Consider the following 19,623-nt stretch of genomic DNA (forward strand, 5'->3'; position numbering starts at 1 on the left):
ATTTTTATCAATTTATATGAAAAATATTATCTAGCTAATCTCGTTTCTGATCCTATATTTATTTTCTTCTACGATTTCAGTCGGCACCAATTGAAAAGGATAAAATCTAACCTCGCACTGTCATATCCTGTATTATCAATCGCACGCGTGTATTCAGAAAAAAGTTCAGTCTATCGTCGAGCATTGTCGCTACGATCGCAGATGATCGTGACGTAACGCGACTCAGCGGTTCGAAGAGCGGGCGGGGATAGCGGAAGAGAGGAGACGGCGGTCGGATGTGTGACCTTGCGGTGTTTGTAAACAGACACACGTTGCCGTCGCGAACTGTTACGAAGGATCGCCATCGCGAACCACCCCGTGTTATTGTTGCCGAGAAGTGGCGTGCGAGGGGTGCGCGCGAACTAGTAAATGGAGATGGAGCCGATGTGCATCGTGGAGAACGAGACGGTGAGTTTGCTATTTTTCAACAATCCATCGTGCGCGCTGACAATGTGCTCGCGCGTGACGCAAACCTGCCATAGGAGAGACGATGGTTCTTGCGTGCGCGCTCGGCGGGATTACACCATGTTGTGTAAAGAGGGCGCGCGATGGATTTTAGACTTGTTTTTCGCATTTTGAGCGATCGCGTCCGTTTTGCTTAAGCGAATTGCATTGTCCCGATATCGGGTGGTAGCGGGGCACCCCAGTTCTCGTTGACGGAGGTCGCGGGGCGGTGGAAGGTAGGCGGGGGCGCGCGGGCGAGGGGTTGCTGTTTAGCTGGCCGATATTTTGTTCGTGCGGTCAACCTGGCGCCTGACTTAGCTTGGCATTTTTCGCGACAGATGGCGGGGTATCTTGCTCGCGATCTCGCGCCGAGTGATGGCTCTAGCTTATTCCGCGAGTTTGCCGGTTGGAGTTACGTGTATCGCGACCGCGATTCAAATTTCTCGTTTCTCTTCGAGTAATATAAAACGCTCGAAGTTTTCGTGGCTTCGTGAAAAGTTTGCGCATTGTCTTTCGCGAGTGTCTTTTGTAAAGAGTGAAATTGTATATTCGTCATTAATACAATCGATAGAAATCATGATCAGTCGTGAAACGTATCGTGGCAAATGTAGAGTCGCGTTTGAATCGCTCCGTCACTTCTCGCGAATGAATCCTTGACGGAGTTATCCTCCGCAAGTGAATGCTCGCGCGCGAAAAGCTAATCGCGGCCATCTAATCGTAAAATGTCGTACATTCGTATAGTGCATCAAACATCGGGTACAATCAGTCTTCGAAATCTTCTCTTAGTGGCTGCAGCGAAGCTTGATATTACATCGAAATCGTAATTAAAATGGCCGCGCAACTCCGCGGGATGCCGTGCGATGACGCCAGCGTTGTCATGGCGCGCTCGCGTCGCGTCGCGTCGCGGGCGCGCACCGCGCGCGTCACGTCCCTGCCGAGAGCCTTTTAGCCCGTGAACTGCGCAGTTGACAGAGCCCGCACGACGCGTTGCAGCGCACCGGTGAGTTTTCCTACAGATATTTTCGCGCGTCGAGGTTCACCGCGACCTCCGCCGACGCGACGTCGCGACGCCGTCGCGCGGCCACCGTCGGCATCGCCCACCGTCGTCGCAAATTTCGCTCGTCGCTCGAGCCGCGAGAGAAAACGCCTTATATGCACACGCGTATGCAATGTTTCGCGGCGCGATGCGGCGCCCTCCGTGCCTTTATGTGTCCGTGTGCCGTCGCGACGATGTATGCGTGTGTGCGGTTCTGTCTCTATCCGCCGGTGACGAGACGAAACTGGGACACGTGCCCATTCTCTTTCTCTTTGCGACGATCGTAATTCATAAAGCATCGTCGATGCCGACGGTGACCGCGAGTAACCGGTCGATTTCGGAGCCCGCCGCCGCGGGCGCGAGCTTCCGCGTTCCCTACACGCGACGCTACTGCGCAATTCAGCGGTACGCACATCGGCGCGTCGCGCCTCGTGCCGCCGAAAGAGCGATCGCCATTCGCGATTTTCCAGCGAGTTACTTTTTTTTTTCCCACCAAAAATCTGCAAGTCTCATCTTATTTGACGCGGAATAATCGCAAACTATTTTTAGAATTAATTTTGTGTCATATGTTTTTTATATGTTGTATGTAATGGTAATGCAATATTATTTGATAAACTGTCTTATATCTGGCGAAAAAATTGCGTCATTGTTTTATCAGTGTTTGATTGAAGACGAATCGTGAAAATGCATGCGTTGTATAAAGAGTAACTCGGTTCACAAATGTCAACAATGTAAATAGACTTTTATTAGGTATTTAAATAAGTGTACTTACTATTTGTAATGTGTAATTATTTTAATCTAGAATTTACTTGTCACTAAAAATTAAATCTTTTCTTCTGGAGCAAATTATTCATTTGGATACGTTGAGATATTGTGCTTATCTATTGAATCGATTATTTTGACTTGTATTGATTTAATACGAAATTTATCTCTTTTGAGTCAACAGTTGTTCTTCTTAATTTGTGCATATCATAAATGTCTATACATCTAAAATATCATAAATGTATATACATCTAATTAATTTTTTTTTAAGCTATTGTTATATTTAGTTATAAAATCATATTTATCAAATCATATTTTCCAACATATTAAATCGATTTTTTTAAATATATTAATATTTTTTGTTTGTAGTTTGAACATATGGTATTGCGTCTCATTAAAATATTTAAATTTAATATGATGATCTTATCTACTGCGTATTTGCAGTATTGATTAATTCATATCTTCTCACTTATATTAATATCACTTTTGTTGCCTTTCATAATTCATTCTCACAAGAAAAAAATTTATTTATCCATTTTTTTTAAAGTTATTATATAGTAGGTACAATTATGGATTATATTAAAACAATTTTGAATTCTTTATTAAAACAATTGTTTTTCTTTTAATACACATATTTTCTTATACATTAAATATTTTTATTAAAATATCTTTTCTATCTATTTGATGATCTTATCACATTGCATTTATTATTGGAAATTAAAATATGTAAACTGGGAATTTTTATAAAAATGCATTTTAATAAGAATATTTAATAAATAAGGAAAAATTTCTACATAAAAATCTTGACAAATAATCCGCGAAAGTACATACATATATATTATTTTAAAACAATTATATTCCATTACAAAAGAATTTACTTGTCTGTCACTTCGATTAGTTGAGAAGTAATTGAAATTTGTAGGCCAAGACATCGAGATAATGATGTCTTTTAACGAATCCACAATATTTCCTTCGTATCACGTCCTTGGAAACAAGGTTTGCAATCCCGCGAATCCGGGCGAGAGAATTACGATTGTACGTGCTCCGCCGTTGTCCTTCGTTGCATTTCTTTGAGGCATTGCCGACAATGCGCGCGCTTCGTGAAACGCTTCGATGCCCGAGGTAAAAACATTTAATTGCAGTCGTGATAATGAGAGAACGTACGTGATCTTATTAAATAGAGAGGGAGATAACCTTTTGCAATGCAATTATACGTTTTGCCATTTACATTTTTATTATTGTTGTAGCACACCGTATCATATCGCGATGCATTGTCTGGAACATCTTGTATATATATGTGAAACATTTTAAGATATATTTATTCAGTTATCTAGTTATATATATGTAATATATATATATATATATATATATATATATATATATATATCACTAAATTTTTGCAAAACTTTAACAATTCGCATCGGGTAGTGGTTTGCGTGATTGTCGGTATTGCACGCGTTATCGATCTTCTTATCATTATCATCACCAGTGGTACAACTTTAGGATATCGCTACTGTTGGCGAGCATCATCATTCCGAAATAATGAGCATTCTCGCGTTCTCAACGCCGTCACTCGTTCTGCGCTCGATCTCAACGAGCTAGGTTATCATGAGAAACTCTAGATGCTGTATAGAATTGTGTAAAATAACCTATCGTCAGGTGCAATATCTTTAACGCAATATACGATGAAAAGGTGGAGCTTTAATATAATGCTTTTAAATTTGGAATTGATACATCGAATTTATTATTGATATTTATGAGAGTCAATTACTTTATCTTCGTTTTTTTGAAAAGCGTTTTAAATACATTGCACAAATTTTACATATGTATTTTTTAATTATATCTACTTATTATTATAAATAATTACAACTGTTTTCATATAAGCTTCTTCCTTTTTTATTGTTATATCAGAGAATTTTTCTTTCTTTATTTAAAGAATTTGAAAGAGCGTATCTAAATTCATACACTAAATAAGTAAATAAAGTCGTGAATCTCCTAATCCATACTTATTCCTCATAATTTAATTTTCTTTAGAAATAATACATTAAAAAACGAATTTTTAAGAGGAAACAGACAAGCATATTAAATTTTTTAAAAGATTTATGACTTTTTTAGTTGCTCAAATTTATTTTTTTGCGATTTTTTTTCTCGATATGTATCGTCTTTTTTTTATAAAATATTTTATAAATTCACAAGTTACGTGTTATAATTGTTTTATTTTTTCGTAATTTTGTCGTACGAGAAAAAGAATATCTTGCGGCATCATTGAATCATACACGTGACGTACAAAGTGCACACGCATCGCGCGGTTCATCGTCTCTCGAGTCGTTGGCGTATTGAATCATTTTTATTTCCGTTTATATGCGTATTGCCTCGACGATTGTAGTATCTCCCATCGACGTCAACGCGGAGAAAATTTATATATTCCACCTCGAGAGATATTCCGAGATATTTCTCTTTGTCTTCAGGATCTTTGTCCTTTTTCACGCACATACCTATGCATTCTTTACGCATAAATATACATATATATATATATATATATATATATATATATATATATATATATATCGTTTGACTTTCATAAATTATTGTCGACGACGTAGACGAATGCGATCGCATAAATCCAATCGCGCTCTCTTTGTCTCCTTATCAGCCACGAATGGAGCAGGAAAATATTACGTTCGTTTCTATGTACTTTCCTCGGGCTGTATGCTGCTATACGATAGATACAGAGTCGTGTGCAATTTTATCTTAGATACCTCGAGAAACGAAATTGTAGACGAAATAAAATACATAGTTGAAAGTTGAACACATGAGGATGATAAAGCTAAAGATGGGAGGCAAAACTTTCTAACAATAATTTATCAAGAATAATTTAGCGTAGTAATTTTTTTTATTTGCTTTATATATTTACAAAATTTACTTTCTTATTTGAATTGCAGAAACGCGATGGATTTTTATTTTTATTTTATATCGAACATATTTTTTTTTTTTGGCTCGTGATAGGGCGAGAAGCGCATGAAATATGCGCAGCGAGGGGCGACGAAATTTACGCGATTTTCGCGCTCACGCAACGATTTCGCTCGCACTAGCCATTGTGCTCGCGGAACATCCCCGTCCATTGTTGTACATAACGTCGCTGGAGCAGAAGCGACGCGGCTGGAAAATTACGAGGGAGCTTGCTTTCTCCATCTCCCTTTCCGCGTCTCCTACTCTCTTCCGGTTACGCTAGTCGGGACGAACAATGACCTGGAAAAGCTCAAGAAAGCTTTAAATCGCGACTGTACGCCCAGGAACCAGCACTCTGTACTTTTCGTCGTCGCGATTTCAAATGGTAGAAGAAAGAAAGAGGAAAGAAAGAAACGTGTGATATCGCGCACAAAAATACCGTAAAAATACCGCGATATAATAACATAAAATCAGATAATACTTTTGTGAGACCATTTAATCGTGTAAGTTCATTCTTGAAAATCCACTTTTTATAACTGTTGCATTATCCACACGCAATCATCTGTGCAGTCTAAAAATCACAAACGTTTTATTCTTTGAAAAAAACATTAGCGAGTATTTTTAAAGCGTCACCAAACTTCTCAGTTTTCCTCCCCCGAGCACGAAATCCGCTTTACCGTCCTCTAAAATCGCTACCAATGGGATTGTAACTTTTTGTAAAAGCTCTCAGTTGATGTAGATCGTTAAAAAGTCTTACCGTACCAACGAAACGTAATGCGACGAAACAGCTAAATACAGTCTGTATTTATTCAGAACCCGATGAAAATAATCTTCTGCTCGAGACAGATAAGCGTTGTTGCATATCGCGCGGCGGGGGAAATATGCGCGACGCGCTGCCGTTGTGTAAGCGGACTAAGGGGATTGTGCAACCATCGAATGGAGGTAATAATAAGGTCGTGGGCACGGTGAATCCGGTAACTCTTGCGCCGCGCATTCATCGTCCGCCGTTTATTATCATGAGCGACGCGCGCGAGAGAGAACGAGAGTGTGCATTCAGCGCGATGTATTGTGTAAAATATTGACGAAAACTTACGTGAATTGTACACCGTAAATTCAATGTTCACGCGCGGCGATGATTAAGATTTTATCGGCCGCGCAAATTCGCCGGATTTTATACATCCGCGTGAATTTTAATCGCGGAAAGTCATCGACGGCTTTAATCTCATTTTTATCGAACGCGTTTTTTTGCATGGTCTAAAATATAATATTGCAGTCGTGTGTGAATGTTTCAAGCTTTCGAAGAGGATTCTTCTCGCGACGATAAATTAACGTTAATCGCCGCCGGGTGATTACAAAAGTTTGGGCACACGGGAAATTTTCGCGTTAAATCATTCCAAAATGAGAATTCAAGACGAAAGAGTTAAGCGCGAAAAGAGTAGCCGGCTTTTACCACGCGGCCACCACGATGGTAAAACGTTTCCTATCCTTCACTTACGTTTACTTTGTTCCATTTCGGTCCACTTTAGTCCAATTTGTCTAACGTCCATTTTTCGCCAAGCACCGTCTTAAACAAGGTAGAAAAAAAAAATATAGTAAAACTAACTGGAATCCTCTTTTGCGCACATTTGTTTTGCAGACGTCCGGTTTCGCTGCAATATTCTCTCGGGACTGTTTTCGTCTCGTTGGAGAAATAGGAAAAAGAGAATAACATTGCGAAAGAGAGCGAATGAAATTGTGCTACTTGGCCAACAAACTTGATTACTAAGGCAATTAAAATCGGTCAGGCTAATAAAACCGTGTCAAACGACGTTCGAATTTGATGGAGTTCGTGATGTGTAAAAAAAAGATTAGATAATTTTGGAAGTAGAGCGGAGAAAAATGAGTCCAATATGAGTGATTCACAAATCATAAGTGTATAAAAAGAAATGATGTATATGACAAAAAAATAAGAGGAGCGGGACAGCGGAAAAGTTGAGCATAGCTAATGTATTTAAGAAGGTCATACTGAGAGGCTGCAAGAGTAAGTTGGGATAATAATGAAAATTAATTGCGAGTACGCATATTCTCTTCGAAATTCGAGAGTATTATAACTCGAAAAAGCCGGCGTAAGAGCCGGGCAAGTGGGCGGCGGCAAGAACGGTGATCGTAATTAAAGAGTTTTCTCTCGAAAAGCGATCATTCGAGATTCATTTGGTGAAGCGCGAAGTAGGAATGTGGTTTAATGAATGGCTTTTGCTCGGGGTTTTAAATTACTGGTAACCATAAAGGAAAGAGCACGTCGTTAGAGTTTGATTTTGTGCACAGTGTAATATAATCTATCCACACTTTTCGTTATTAATTATCGTGTAAATCCGACGAGAGAACGCCCTTTCTCTTCCCGATTTTACGATGTTCTATTCAGTATGTTTATTTAGAATCACGATGTTTATTTAGAATTAGAAGAAACTGTAGATCTTTTTTTATTTTTTATGATTTTTAATCCCTAACAAAATAATGTAATGAAAGAGAGTTAAGTCCGGCAAATGTTGCCGAAAGAAGATATCTAAAGATTTAAAGCGAGGAAGTTGGTAATCTTCGTTTGCTGAAACGGATTAAGAGTTATTTATATTTTAGAATAATCCTTGAGCGGATTTCGGGAAAACTTTTCAACATTCCGCATTTACACACTTGCAAGTAAAATTTTAATAAAATAAAATTATATTTGGAGCTTTTACGGCAAAAATCAGTTTTTAGTGAATCTGCCTTGTTTTAATTTAAAAGAGTGGAATAGTTTTTTGCGCCTTTCTAACATGTTTCCACGTGGACTTTAATGTCAGATTGTGCTTTGATTAGAAATTTCATTTTATGAAATCAACATAATTTAAATAAAGTTAAATACTTGCTTTAAATATACATGTAAAAAGACTTTATATTTATTCACAACACAGTCTTGTGTAAATTATGTTTGCCTACATAATATATTCCACTTTTATCTCATTATTTTTTAATCCAGTGACTATTTTAATTTTTAATGTTATATATATTTTTTAACGGAGTTTGCATTTTAAAATTCTGTTAACATAAAGCTGGTAATAAACTAAAGAGATTAAATATAATTTTGTCATTAATTTTGTCATCTTCCGAAACTTGCTTAGTCAAAACATTCGCGTTCTAAATTGTTAATTGCGCGTAAATAAATATCTTGATAACTTTATTCGATTAAAGTTCATTTTTTGCGTCTATTACTAAAGAATATATACGGCGAAAATTATATATCCCGTAGATATGTAACAGAAATTTAATACCTCCGAGAGTTTGTATACCGACTCTGATATCTCTCAGATTAGCGTTAACGGACGTCAGTGAATTTGGTTTGAAGGTGTAAGGGTGAATCATATGGCGGCGGCAAGATTCGTGTCGCTGCATCTCCGCTGGATATTGTGCGCGATATGCTTTACGGGCATCCGTCCTCCGGTGCAGCGACGCAGTATCGAGCATCCGGTAACCGTGGCAAGACAACGGTTAAGGGTTCCCATTGAAGTGTGTTCCAGCTTGATTAATGTTAGAGCAGGAAGGGACGGGGATATACGCGTAGTGTCTTAAATCATCAGTCATTGAACATCATCAATGTTTATATATATTTTCTAGTTAATCTCCTTTTAGTCTCTCTTTTAGCAATAAAAATCTATTTTGTATATACTTTAAAGTATGTGGCCGATACAAGTGCAGAAAATGTATCTATAAAAGATAATAACATTTTTACTTCGCTGCTTTTAGGGCAAATACGTTTTTTCTAGACGAGAGTTAGCTTCCGTAGCAAAAAGCACACTGTGCCTGAAAGCTGTGTGAAAGCATTATACGCAGAAGGGCTTGCAGATTATGAAGCAGGCTATTGCTTTTATTCCTTCTTTTTGCCATCATCGTACATTCAATTTAAAAAGGGTGTTACTTAAAAAAAATATTAATTTGTAGGGTATAATTTTGAAATTATTGATTAAAAGAATATTGCATTTTTCTACAACATTCCTATATCGACAAGAAGAATTTTGTGTGCGTAAAACATATTAGTTTCTAATATTTTTGCAGAGAGAAAATCAGAAAATATTGATAATACGCTAATAAATATTTTTCCTCATGCAAATACAAATTAACGAAATTAAAATAGATATTGTCTTTCCGGAGGAAACTTATACTGGCAGTCAAGTCCAATTTTCCGTAATAGCATCAAATAATTGGGGATTTACATAATTGAAATTACTTTTTAAACGAGAAACATTGCATTGCTTGTGCTGATAACAATGAGAAATATTAGAAAAATATCGTAAAATTTTATGTTTGCATAATGGGAGCTTGTGTTTTGTCCTCGATAAATAACGATCGTTAAAATTTTACATATAAGTAGAAATCGATTGTATGTATGAAATTTATGCACGTTGACATGTTGACGTGGGTGAGAAAAATATCATTGAGAGATTTATTGCATATTTTTATTTTATGCGATAATATATTAAAATGTAATGTTCGATTGACATGTTTCATAAGTTGTTTCATATGTTTTAGAAGTTATCAATACAGAAATGTATTATATGTATGTTTATATAATGTTTTTTTTTTTCAACAAAGTGTATTACTCTTAATAATAATGTAGATGCAAATCAAATGCTTTCATTGATGATATAACCAGACAGATTCTACAAAATCAATAGAAATTTGATTGAGAAACGTGCAAATTAGTTTACAGATTTTAATATTCTATATTTAATTTGTTTTTTCCATTTCTTCATACATTATACCGACAGACATTCTCATTCCGAGAGGCATTTATATGATTATGATGCAAAGAGACGTAATCAGAATGCGCAGTTTCGCACGTCGATAACCATCAGATTTATTTTATGGAAATTTTCCGTCAATTCCGATACTCTCTACTCTGGCACGCATTTATTGACGCATTATGTACGCTCGCACTTATTCCGCACGTTGCGGAAACGTTTTCCACGTTGGAATGACATTCGTAAAATAGTCGATTGTCGAACTCCGGAAACGAACGAATTGTTTCTTCATCGATCGGATATACGTCGATCAGATCGTCGATAGGTTGTCGTATGCAGGAAAAGGAGTCGAACTTGGAATATCTGGATACGTTGGCGGGCGGGCTGTGCGGTTAGGATGTGGTTGCGTGTGTGCGACACGATATAGGCAAGGAAGTAGACGGAAATGTCAACGTCAGCGAATGCTGACAGATTCCGGAAGGGTTTATAGCCGTGGATCATCTCTATTCCATGACCTAAATATGATTTCATACGATGATTGTAAAGACATTTGACGATTTATTTTATCTTTGAACTCATTTTTTCTCATCTTAAAGACGTTATACTCTGATTAACTTATAAGTAGTTTAATAAGAAAAAATCACAAAACTTTGAAGTGACAATGATCTAAACAACTTTTTAAAGATTACACTTTTTGTGATTACATTATATTTTAGAAAAAATTTAATCAATTTTCTATTTTGAGACTATGGTGAATAGTTTTTTAATTAGTATTTGTATTTATATTAGGAAAGAGCTGCTTGGTTAAAAAATTTATAACTCAGAGATAGTTCAATATCTTTGGGACAATACAAGAGAGATATTACATTTCGTAACGAGATGTTTACGTTATCGTCAGCATAATATTGCAAGATGTAAAAAGAACGTTAATTAATACCCTCTGTTTGTATACGCTACGTTCTCGATTTACAGTTGCGTAATTCTACTCGTGAGTTTTCATGTTCGAAATTATGACGTGCGTTTTTTCATAGATGAGAATCAGTTGCAATTATCTTGTACCAAAACATAGAAAAGAAAAGAAGTCGGGAAGAGACAGAAAAGGAAAGGAAGAGGCCGTGATAGTCGATAAAGAGAAAGATTAGGACCGGGTAATGAAGCCGGAAGTAGTCGTCGGATTCGGAGAGATTTAATACCAGATAAGATTGAGAGGAGCGGACAGGTCGGAGCGGTAAATAGCGGTCCTAAAGGGAGGCGGAATTTGTATTTTGTCACCCTTGAACGCATATGCATATCTAAAAGCCGTGCAACAACTGTGTGCTCGAGGGGCGTGTAAATTTTAATAGCTCGTGTGTAAGTAAGTCGACAAGATGGTGGGCGCGTTTTATCTCTCATGCGTGTCCGCTGACCGCAGATTTCCCGTATTTTCACGGCAGCGAAATTGATATCATATATCCTAGCATTTCCATTTGTTTCTCCCCGAGATCATTTCTTTATTTTAATAGTCACAACTATTTATAATTTATATCATTAGGATTTCTATCAAGAATCATACAAAGTATTAAATAGTATATCCTTATATTAAGATATTTAGAGATAAAGTCTCTCTCAAAATATTCTCAATAGTTGAAATTTCTACGAAATAATACTCTGGCTTTATGCACTCGCGAAATTGCTTCTCCAGGTAATTGTGCCGCGTTGAAATTATTTCCACGTGCAGACGCTTGTTTTTCGCCGCGGCGCAAAATGAGGACTGCGCGAAAATGCATTTCGCGAAAATGTGTGCGCTTTGCTTTCTTGTTTGACTTGGAGCAGTTCGTAGGCAGTATGTATAGCAAACATATACTTTACATAAATAATATTCTCGGGACAATAAGACTGAAGCATATGAATGACCGCATTGATTTATAATAAGATATACATTATGTAGCGTGACGGATATGCAATTTTAAAGATAATTTATATGGTTATGGAAGTGACTACATAATTATATGTAAAACATTGTGTAACAAAAAAATATATTTTATCGCTCATTCACTTGAAGAAATATACTCAAATTTTTTTATACTAGAAAAAAAAAGAAAAGTTTTTGAAAGTTGATCTTAAATTTCACAAGAAATAAATATATGTGTGTGCGCTATATATTTATGTTTCACCAATTTGAAAATATAGAATTCATATATAGGAAATATAGAAAATATAGAATTGAAAATATAGAAAAGTATAAAATACACTGGATAAAATAAGGGAAATAAAATAGTAAGAAATATGCAATAATAATACGGATTATCCATTAATCATTAATTCGATTTTTTTTTCGTATTTAAATTTAATGTTATAAACAAAACTAGAGAATTACACGCAGAAAAAATACAAAGAATTGATGTAGTCGATCCAAAAATCGCCCGTCTCCTTCTTGATTTAATCTTCCAGATCGGATCATGACGATAGCAAAGCCTAAAATTGTCCGAATGAGTGACTATAAAAATGAAATGAGCGTTTATTAAATATCCTTTGGTCGTGCGCGCATGGATACGAATATTAAACTTATGACCACGAAAAAAAAAAGGTATTATTGCTCGACGAGACCGCGATTGCCACCTTTGCGCTTATGATTGGCGGCAGAGGAGACAATTTCATCCCCGAGAGCTTTTCACGGAACGAAGAACCCCCGGCTCGATTCTCAGTCTGCTCTCTTTGGGTGAGACACAATGAGCTTTTGTTTCCATTGAAAACTGCCCCTCTGTTTCGCTCAAGATATTAATCGAGGCTGGCGAAACTCCTACGCGGATCACAAGCGGCATTATAACGGCCGTGTGTGCGTGCGTACGCGGCGAAGACCGCGGCCTGATTGAATCGTAAATTATCCCGCGGCGAATTATTCATGGCGCGCTTTCATTTTGATGGCGTAGCATAATAATCCAACCGTGCGTTTTGTAACACGTCAATTTTTAATGTCCTATCTCAATTCCGGTGCAAGATTTGTCACCGCCGCGTGGCCTGCGCGCGAATATACCTACGGTACGATCATTAATCACACGAATACCTCTCGGCAAAATTATTTACTAGCATTTCTATTTACATAGTCGGGAAAAGCGATCGGTAAAGCCACAGGGCGAAATGGATTGGTTTTAGCGAATACTCCGACTTATCTTCTTTTCCCGATTATATTCTTATCTCAAACTGCATTTGAGGATAAAATGTATGATGATTTTTTTCAAAACTCTATTAATTTTTGTAAGATACTACGTTTTCTCATCAATTAATTATCTTGTCGTTTTAATTGCAGGAGGGATCTCGCGGTGATCGGAAAGAGGGGGGCAAGAGGGGACGCAAGCCTGGAAGGAAGGCGGCGGAGAGGGCGGACATGAAGGCTAAGCTCGGTAAGTAGTTTCATACCTGTTGACATCTCAGACACTTAGTTCAAACAGTTTGCTACGTCACTGTTTTACTTGTAGCAATACGTGATCTTGTCGATAATAGATTGTTTATCCTATCACGAGATTGAAACTGTAATAAATTTGTTTTGTGTCAATTTTTTAAAACAATTGCAACAAGGCTATACAATGATTAAGTGCTTTGATTAATGAGGAAATTTTGAAACATTAATTAAGTAATTGTCATTAAGATTCATTTATTATAAATTGCATCCGCAGTTTGTCATCGTTAATTCATTGATCAACATCGTCGTTAATAGACACCTGGTAATTATAAAATGATAGATTATTGCTTTTATTAGAATCGCTTCAATAATATAACACACGTCTGAATTTATATTGAATTAAAATCATAATATTCGCTGATTACTGACTGATCATTATGATCGATGAACGTTTTTATTACTTCTTAATCGGCAGTATTTAAATATGAATTAGTTTTGTTATATAAATTATTAATTACTTAATCACTGCAATAATTAATTACTGATTTGATTATTTAATATTTTGGTTATCTCTGTCGTATCGATATGTTATACTAACTGATATAGGAATAATATCATAAATTATTATAAATTATATTTGTATGATATTATTACCCATATAACTTGTATCGATTTATGTCGATTAATTGCATTCAAAAAATGTTTAATATCAATATACGGTCAAGATAAGAATATATCAAGATAATATCACGTTAGGCTTTTGATAGAATTATTAAATTTGTTTAATAAAACAAAAAACTTGTTGCAAAATTTCGAATTGCAAAGATTCGCGCGAAAAACAGGTCTGAAAGGAATAATAACGGGAACAGATATCGGCTGTTGATTGCCTTATCTACTCAATATCTCGACTTGTCTCGCTAATCCAAGGTGCAAAAACTTGCGTAAAACAGAAAGCATATTTTTACGGAACAGCGACCGGTATAGATATCGGTCGTTCGCGCCGGCTTATACACATACTCTCGTTGGCATCTCGATGCCACCACCGTCTCTTGATTAAAGCATTTGATAAGCGACGCGCGCCGTTCTCCCGAGGACCGCGTATCCGCTGATTGCGCGAGTTGCCGCAGTAACGTTTATCTCGTTCGCGAATGAATATTTATACCGTCGTCCCGCGGCTCCTCTCGATGCCAACGAAAGCGAGGATTACGACGTTGTTCGGCTATTTTGCAATTCCCTCGTTTTGCGGAAAGCCGAAGCTCGCAACCCGTATAACAAAAGCGGGAAGGAAAAGATATATAGAAGGAGAGTAGTGGATGAAACTAACTTCTGTTAATGTTACGCCTTGACAGTTATACCGACCAACGGCGAGTATAATCTTGCGGGATTATTTCTGGAACGCGCGCGTGGTCGTCATTCGAGAACGAAACTTTATAGTCGTCCCGTGCGCTATTTCGTGGTCTCCTCTTTCTTCCGCCTTCGTTCCCTGATCCTTTCCGATCGCGACGTGACCTGCTTTCCACAGGAAATACACGATTATTCGATTTATACAAATGTCCGGGATGATCAGCTGATGTTCTCCCAGAATTATTTCATATTTTGAACAGATGTTAGCGTAAAACTTTCCGACTACTTATTATTAGTAATAAGTTTTTCATATGCGAACGAAAGATTAATTTCTGTCAAAAATCTAGAGAACAAGAGAATTAATCGGATAACAAAATTGCGCTATTAAATTTATACATTCAAGATTTGATTAGTCCGTTTTAATTTTGCAATTTTTTTTTTTTACAAATTCTTTAATACGTGAATTGAATTTATTTTTCCATTAAAGTCTTTGATTTATTTCTAAAATGTTTTCCAACTTCTTGTTTTATAATTTAATTACTTTTATCGAATTTGCAATTCTTCTTTATTTAGATAAACGACTATTTTCTACGTGCAATCTATTTGGCATAATTAAAGTCTTTTAAAGAGTTAGAATACTGTATTTTTTTCTCATATATTTTGCTTCTTATCCATTGTCGAACAAGCATTCAATGGATAATTGCATACCGACGGAAATTGCACGTGAGTTTGTTCCGGTAGTGTTCTTGGTCGCGCCAACGAACGAATGAACTCTAGGGTTCCATTTTATCCGGTACGCACGACTAACGGAACTGGCTTTATTTAAACCCGCTCGAGGTTCACCTTTCGATTCGGTCCAGATCGGTCGGCCGTCGGCAACGAGATCCCGAATGGAGCCACAAATTGACTGTGAGAGAACGCTTAATTTCCGCGCCGCGCTGGTATCGATTTTCTCAGGCGTGACGCCGATTGCCGTCGGTTTCAATCGGCGTCGATGAACTCCTTTTCGATAAAATTCACGGCGAGAGCCAGGTCGATCGACGTTCTACGAATCGCGAAAAATCGACTTGATCATGGGCGACGGGCAAAGGTACCTTTTAAAAGTCCGTAATGAGACGGGAGACGTTTATCGCCGCTGTAAAAAGTGGCCCTCGATGAGCCATGAAATGATAGCGTATCCGTCAGTCTAAAATATCGCTTATTTTACAGCTAATACACAGTGATTTTTTTCTAAGAAAGAAAAATATTTTCTGCTATTTTTGGTTTTCTGTATTTAATATAATATAATAAACCAAAAGAATTTTTTGACAGTATCTCACGATAAGAACTTCCGAGTTTACAAACTTACAATTTTCGTTGCTGGAATGGTTTTAGAAAAAGAAAAAAAAAATACAGAATTTTTAAAACAGGAACACCCAAAAATTCAATATTGAGAGAATTTCGGTATACAAAGTACATAGAAATCGACAATCTGATAAAATTGGAAAATTGCAGGATTCAATCGTAGAAGATTGGAAAATTGAAAGTTTCAAATTGCACGCGCGCGCGACATCGTTATGTGAATTGTTCTGTTTTAGTCTCGCTTTTCGAACTCGATTTTGCTCGACACCCGATATACGATACGTTTATTTTCCTCTTATGTTAGAACAAAATCATAGCTTATCGTCCGCCTTCGTAAAAGTTTTCGCTATACGGTCGCATATGCCGCGACATTACCATGCGTCTTGCGCGTTCTGCGACATTATTAAATCCTGAATTCTTGTAGAGCTCGTGATATATATCTGCTACTCGGCCTGCCATTACGTTACAACCTGACGCCGAAAACCAGAGAAATTTATGCTCGGCGCGAATTCCGTTGAAAGTTACTTTAGTACTGGTCTCCGCGTTCTGTGCGCTTTGCATGTATTGATTCCTCGTATTAATATGAATCCGCGTTCCTTCACCTCGATCCGTTTGCTATTCTATTACAGAACGAAGTCGGCAGAGTGCGAGGGAGTGCCGTGCGCGAAAGAAGCTGAGGTATCAGTACTTGGAGGAGCTCGTAGCCGATCGTGAGAAAGCAGTACTTGCTTTACGAAAGGAGCTCGAAATGGTGAGTCATATTCTCGATCTTTTCCATAAGCGAATAAACGAATAAAAATTGAAAAATTCCTAGAAAAGAATCCAGAGTAGAAATAATTTATTTTTCTTTTGAAAATATTATTTATTAATATGAATAAATTATATGTGTGCCAAATTCTTTCGATAAAATAAATTCTGGGTTTATATTGATAAATTTATATATTAGATATGATGTTCTGATTGCAAATAAATATTTTTGTATCTATTCTCTTTTTCCTAGAAAATGTTACATATATATATATATATATATATGTGTGTGTGTGTGTGTGTGTGTGTGTGTGTGTGTGTGTGTGTGTGTGTGTGCGTGTGGTGTGCGTGGTGTGTGCGTAGTGCGTGTGTGTGTGTGTGTGTGTGTGTGTGTGAACTGATATATATTTGGCAATAAAAAAAATATTTATTTGCAATATAAAAGCAATTTTTTTTTTCTTTCTTGGAAAAAAGGATATATGCTTCAAAGTTTTTCAAATTAGTTATATCTCAAATATCACAAAGCAAAGCTAATTCTTTGGAAGCTGGAGTATCTCGTAACTTCTTCTTTTCCATCATCTTTCTCATCACCTTCCTTAACCTTCCTTCGAAGTGCAAACTAAGTTACTCGAAGAAGTATAAAGTTTTGGTGGAATACAAAGGTTCGCTCTTCAGCAATATGACTAGGAATATCATTTGCATCCACATTGCTTCTATCGAGAAACATTGATTAGAATTATTAGAATTTGTTAGGAGTTATAAAATTATTTACATTAAATCCATTGATTGGTCAAAATAAATTTTTATTTTTAAGAATGTCTATTAACGAAATCTTTTGCAAATAATTTCGTATAGAAATTGATGTTTTATTTGTATTTGATCGTGCTATATTTGATATATATTTTAATTCTGAATATTTTATAAAATTAGAATATGATAGAGAAGATAAAAGTCTTGCTTATATAGCGCTCGAAATTATGAAACCGTATATCTATCTATTATTATTGATTGGGATCGGGTTCGTTCTTTGCTTTTTATCGAAGAGATACTTGTTAACGAAGTGCTCTGAAAATATTTGACATCGATGTCTGATAGTAGCTAGTATATCGTTTCATCGAAAGTTCTTATATCGACAAAGCCGCGTAAGAAGAACAGTAAGAACAGTTGAAAAGTTCCCCGACAAGATTGGCGCTCCTGTCCGTCCACGAAGTCATTCTCAAATCCTTTTGATTCCCCCGAAGATCTCCAGCACACAACGGCTTAGTACGTACAAGGAACACAAGATTCGACCGAGTTGGAGCTTACGTCCTTTACACATCACCATTTGTTATTTTTCTACAGTATCGTCAGTGGACGCAGGAATTGGACGCTGGACAAGTCCCTGAAGGGCTACAGGCGATGTTGGAAGAATTGGGCTCTTTTAAACGCGAATAGACCAGCAGCAACTAAGCTCAGGCAAGGAGGCGAAGAAGTGACGTGGATCGAGCAGTTTACATTGTTACTTCGATCGAAATCCCCCTCCCGCGTACTGGAGTTTACTTTCCGTCTTCTCTTCTCTTCCTTTCTCTTTCACGGTTCTTCGAGGCAATAGGGAATAATTGGCTTATAATTTGAAAATTTTCTCTTTATATTGCAGTCCTGTGTTCATCGAAGAATGTAGTCGATTTTTCGGTTTGTTTCAAGGATTTTTTCAATTTCGCGTGATTAGAGGGATTCTTCCTGCTATCTTCTCTTCATTTTGTCACAAGGCGGATTACTTCGTTATCTCATGCGTTACTCTTTTTTGTATGTACATTTTGTTATCGTGACTCGTTGACACATATTTTTTAATGCTCGTTGATTAGAGACATTAATCGGTCGATTATCTACGGCCTCACGCTTAAAATATACCTCCCTCGTACGCGATTGTTGTGGTGTAGAAGAAGAAAGTATAGATATATCGCTGTTGTTGTACGCCTCGAAGGAAAAAAAAAAACGTTGTGTATCATACAAAGTCTATATTCAATGTCTGTTCAAAGGGCGTCATTGCGAAAGCTTCTCGTTGACTGTTTAACAATTTGTTTAAACTTTACTGATACACGGTATTCTTGTACCGTGAGTAATTATCATTTTGTACAAATCTCAGCGCCATTATAAAAAGTTAATTCGTATATGTGTGCACGAAAGAGTGTAATATTATCGAATAAATCCGATATTTTTTGATGAAGATTAACTTATATAAATATTTATTGTTCCTTATTTTCTTTACTGCTTTTTATACGAAAAATATGTCATAAAAATGTTATTTATTTCGTAAAGTTTCTTGTTTGAAATGCAGCATTTTTGTCACGTAAGAATCACCGATCGAGCGAAAATGCGATTTTTTTTTCTGGATTTCGCACAGGAAACGCATATCTGTCGGCGTTATTTCGAAATCGTATTTTGAATCGCGATTTCGCGTTGCGCTTTTGCGCGATAAAAATTTGCATATTTTGATATACGTTGGACTATAAAATCTTTGCTGCCATAGATTGCAATGCACAGACGATATCATCTCTTGCGTACATTCGATATCATTTGGCGATCCATTGAAAAGAAGAAAAAATTGATAGATCTAATATTGTTATTATTGCAATTGTATATATAAAAATTATATAAAAATTTGAAATGACAAAGTCCTGTTGCACAATTGAGTTTAAGAAGCTCAAATAATAATGAGTGAGTGATTAGGATAATAACATAATGTTAAACGGTGACATCAATTAAATTAAATGACACGAATAAGAATCTATGATTTGATACAAAAATTTAATAACATTTCTTTCATTCTTAAATGGAGATTAGTATTTTTG

The 19,623-nt window shown here is 36.6% G+C and overlaps 1 protein-coding gene across 1 annotated transcript; it reads left to right on the plus strand.

Annotated features, from left to right (window-relative positions):
* The first annotated feature begins 279 nt into the window (after positions 1 to 279).
* LOC126850865 (REPTOR-binding partner) lies at positions 280 to 18,998 on the plus strand. The gene is made up of 4 exons (XM_050594273.1): positions 280 to 447; positions 13,268 to 13,361; positions 16,675 to 16,796; positions 18,134 to 18,998. Exons 1-4 carry the CDS (start codon positions 409 to 411, stop codon positions 18,224 to 18,226), a joined length of 348 nt encoding a protein of 115 aa, XP_050450230.1. The 5' UTR covers positions 280 to 408; the 3' UTR covers positions 18,227 to 18,998.
* The last annotated feature ends 625 nt before the right edge of the window (positions 18,999 to 19,623 follow it).

Source organism: Cataglyphis hispanica, chromosome 7 (genome assembly GCF_021464435.1).
Source record: "Cataglyphis hispanica isolate Lineage 1 chromosome 7, ULB_Chis1_1.0, whole genome shotgun sequence".
NCBI classification, from domain to species: Eukaryota; Metazoa; Arthropoda; class Insecta; order Hymenoptera; family Formicidae; genus Cataglyphis; species Cataglyphis hispanica.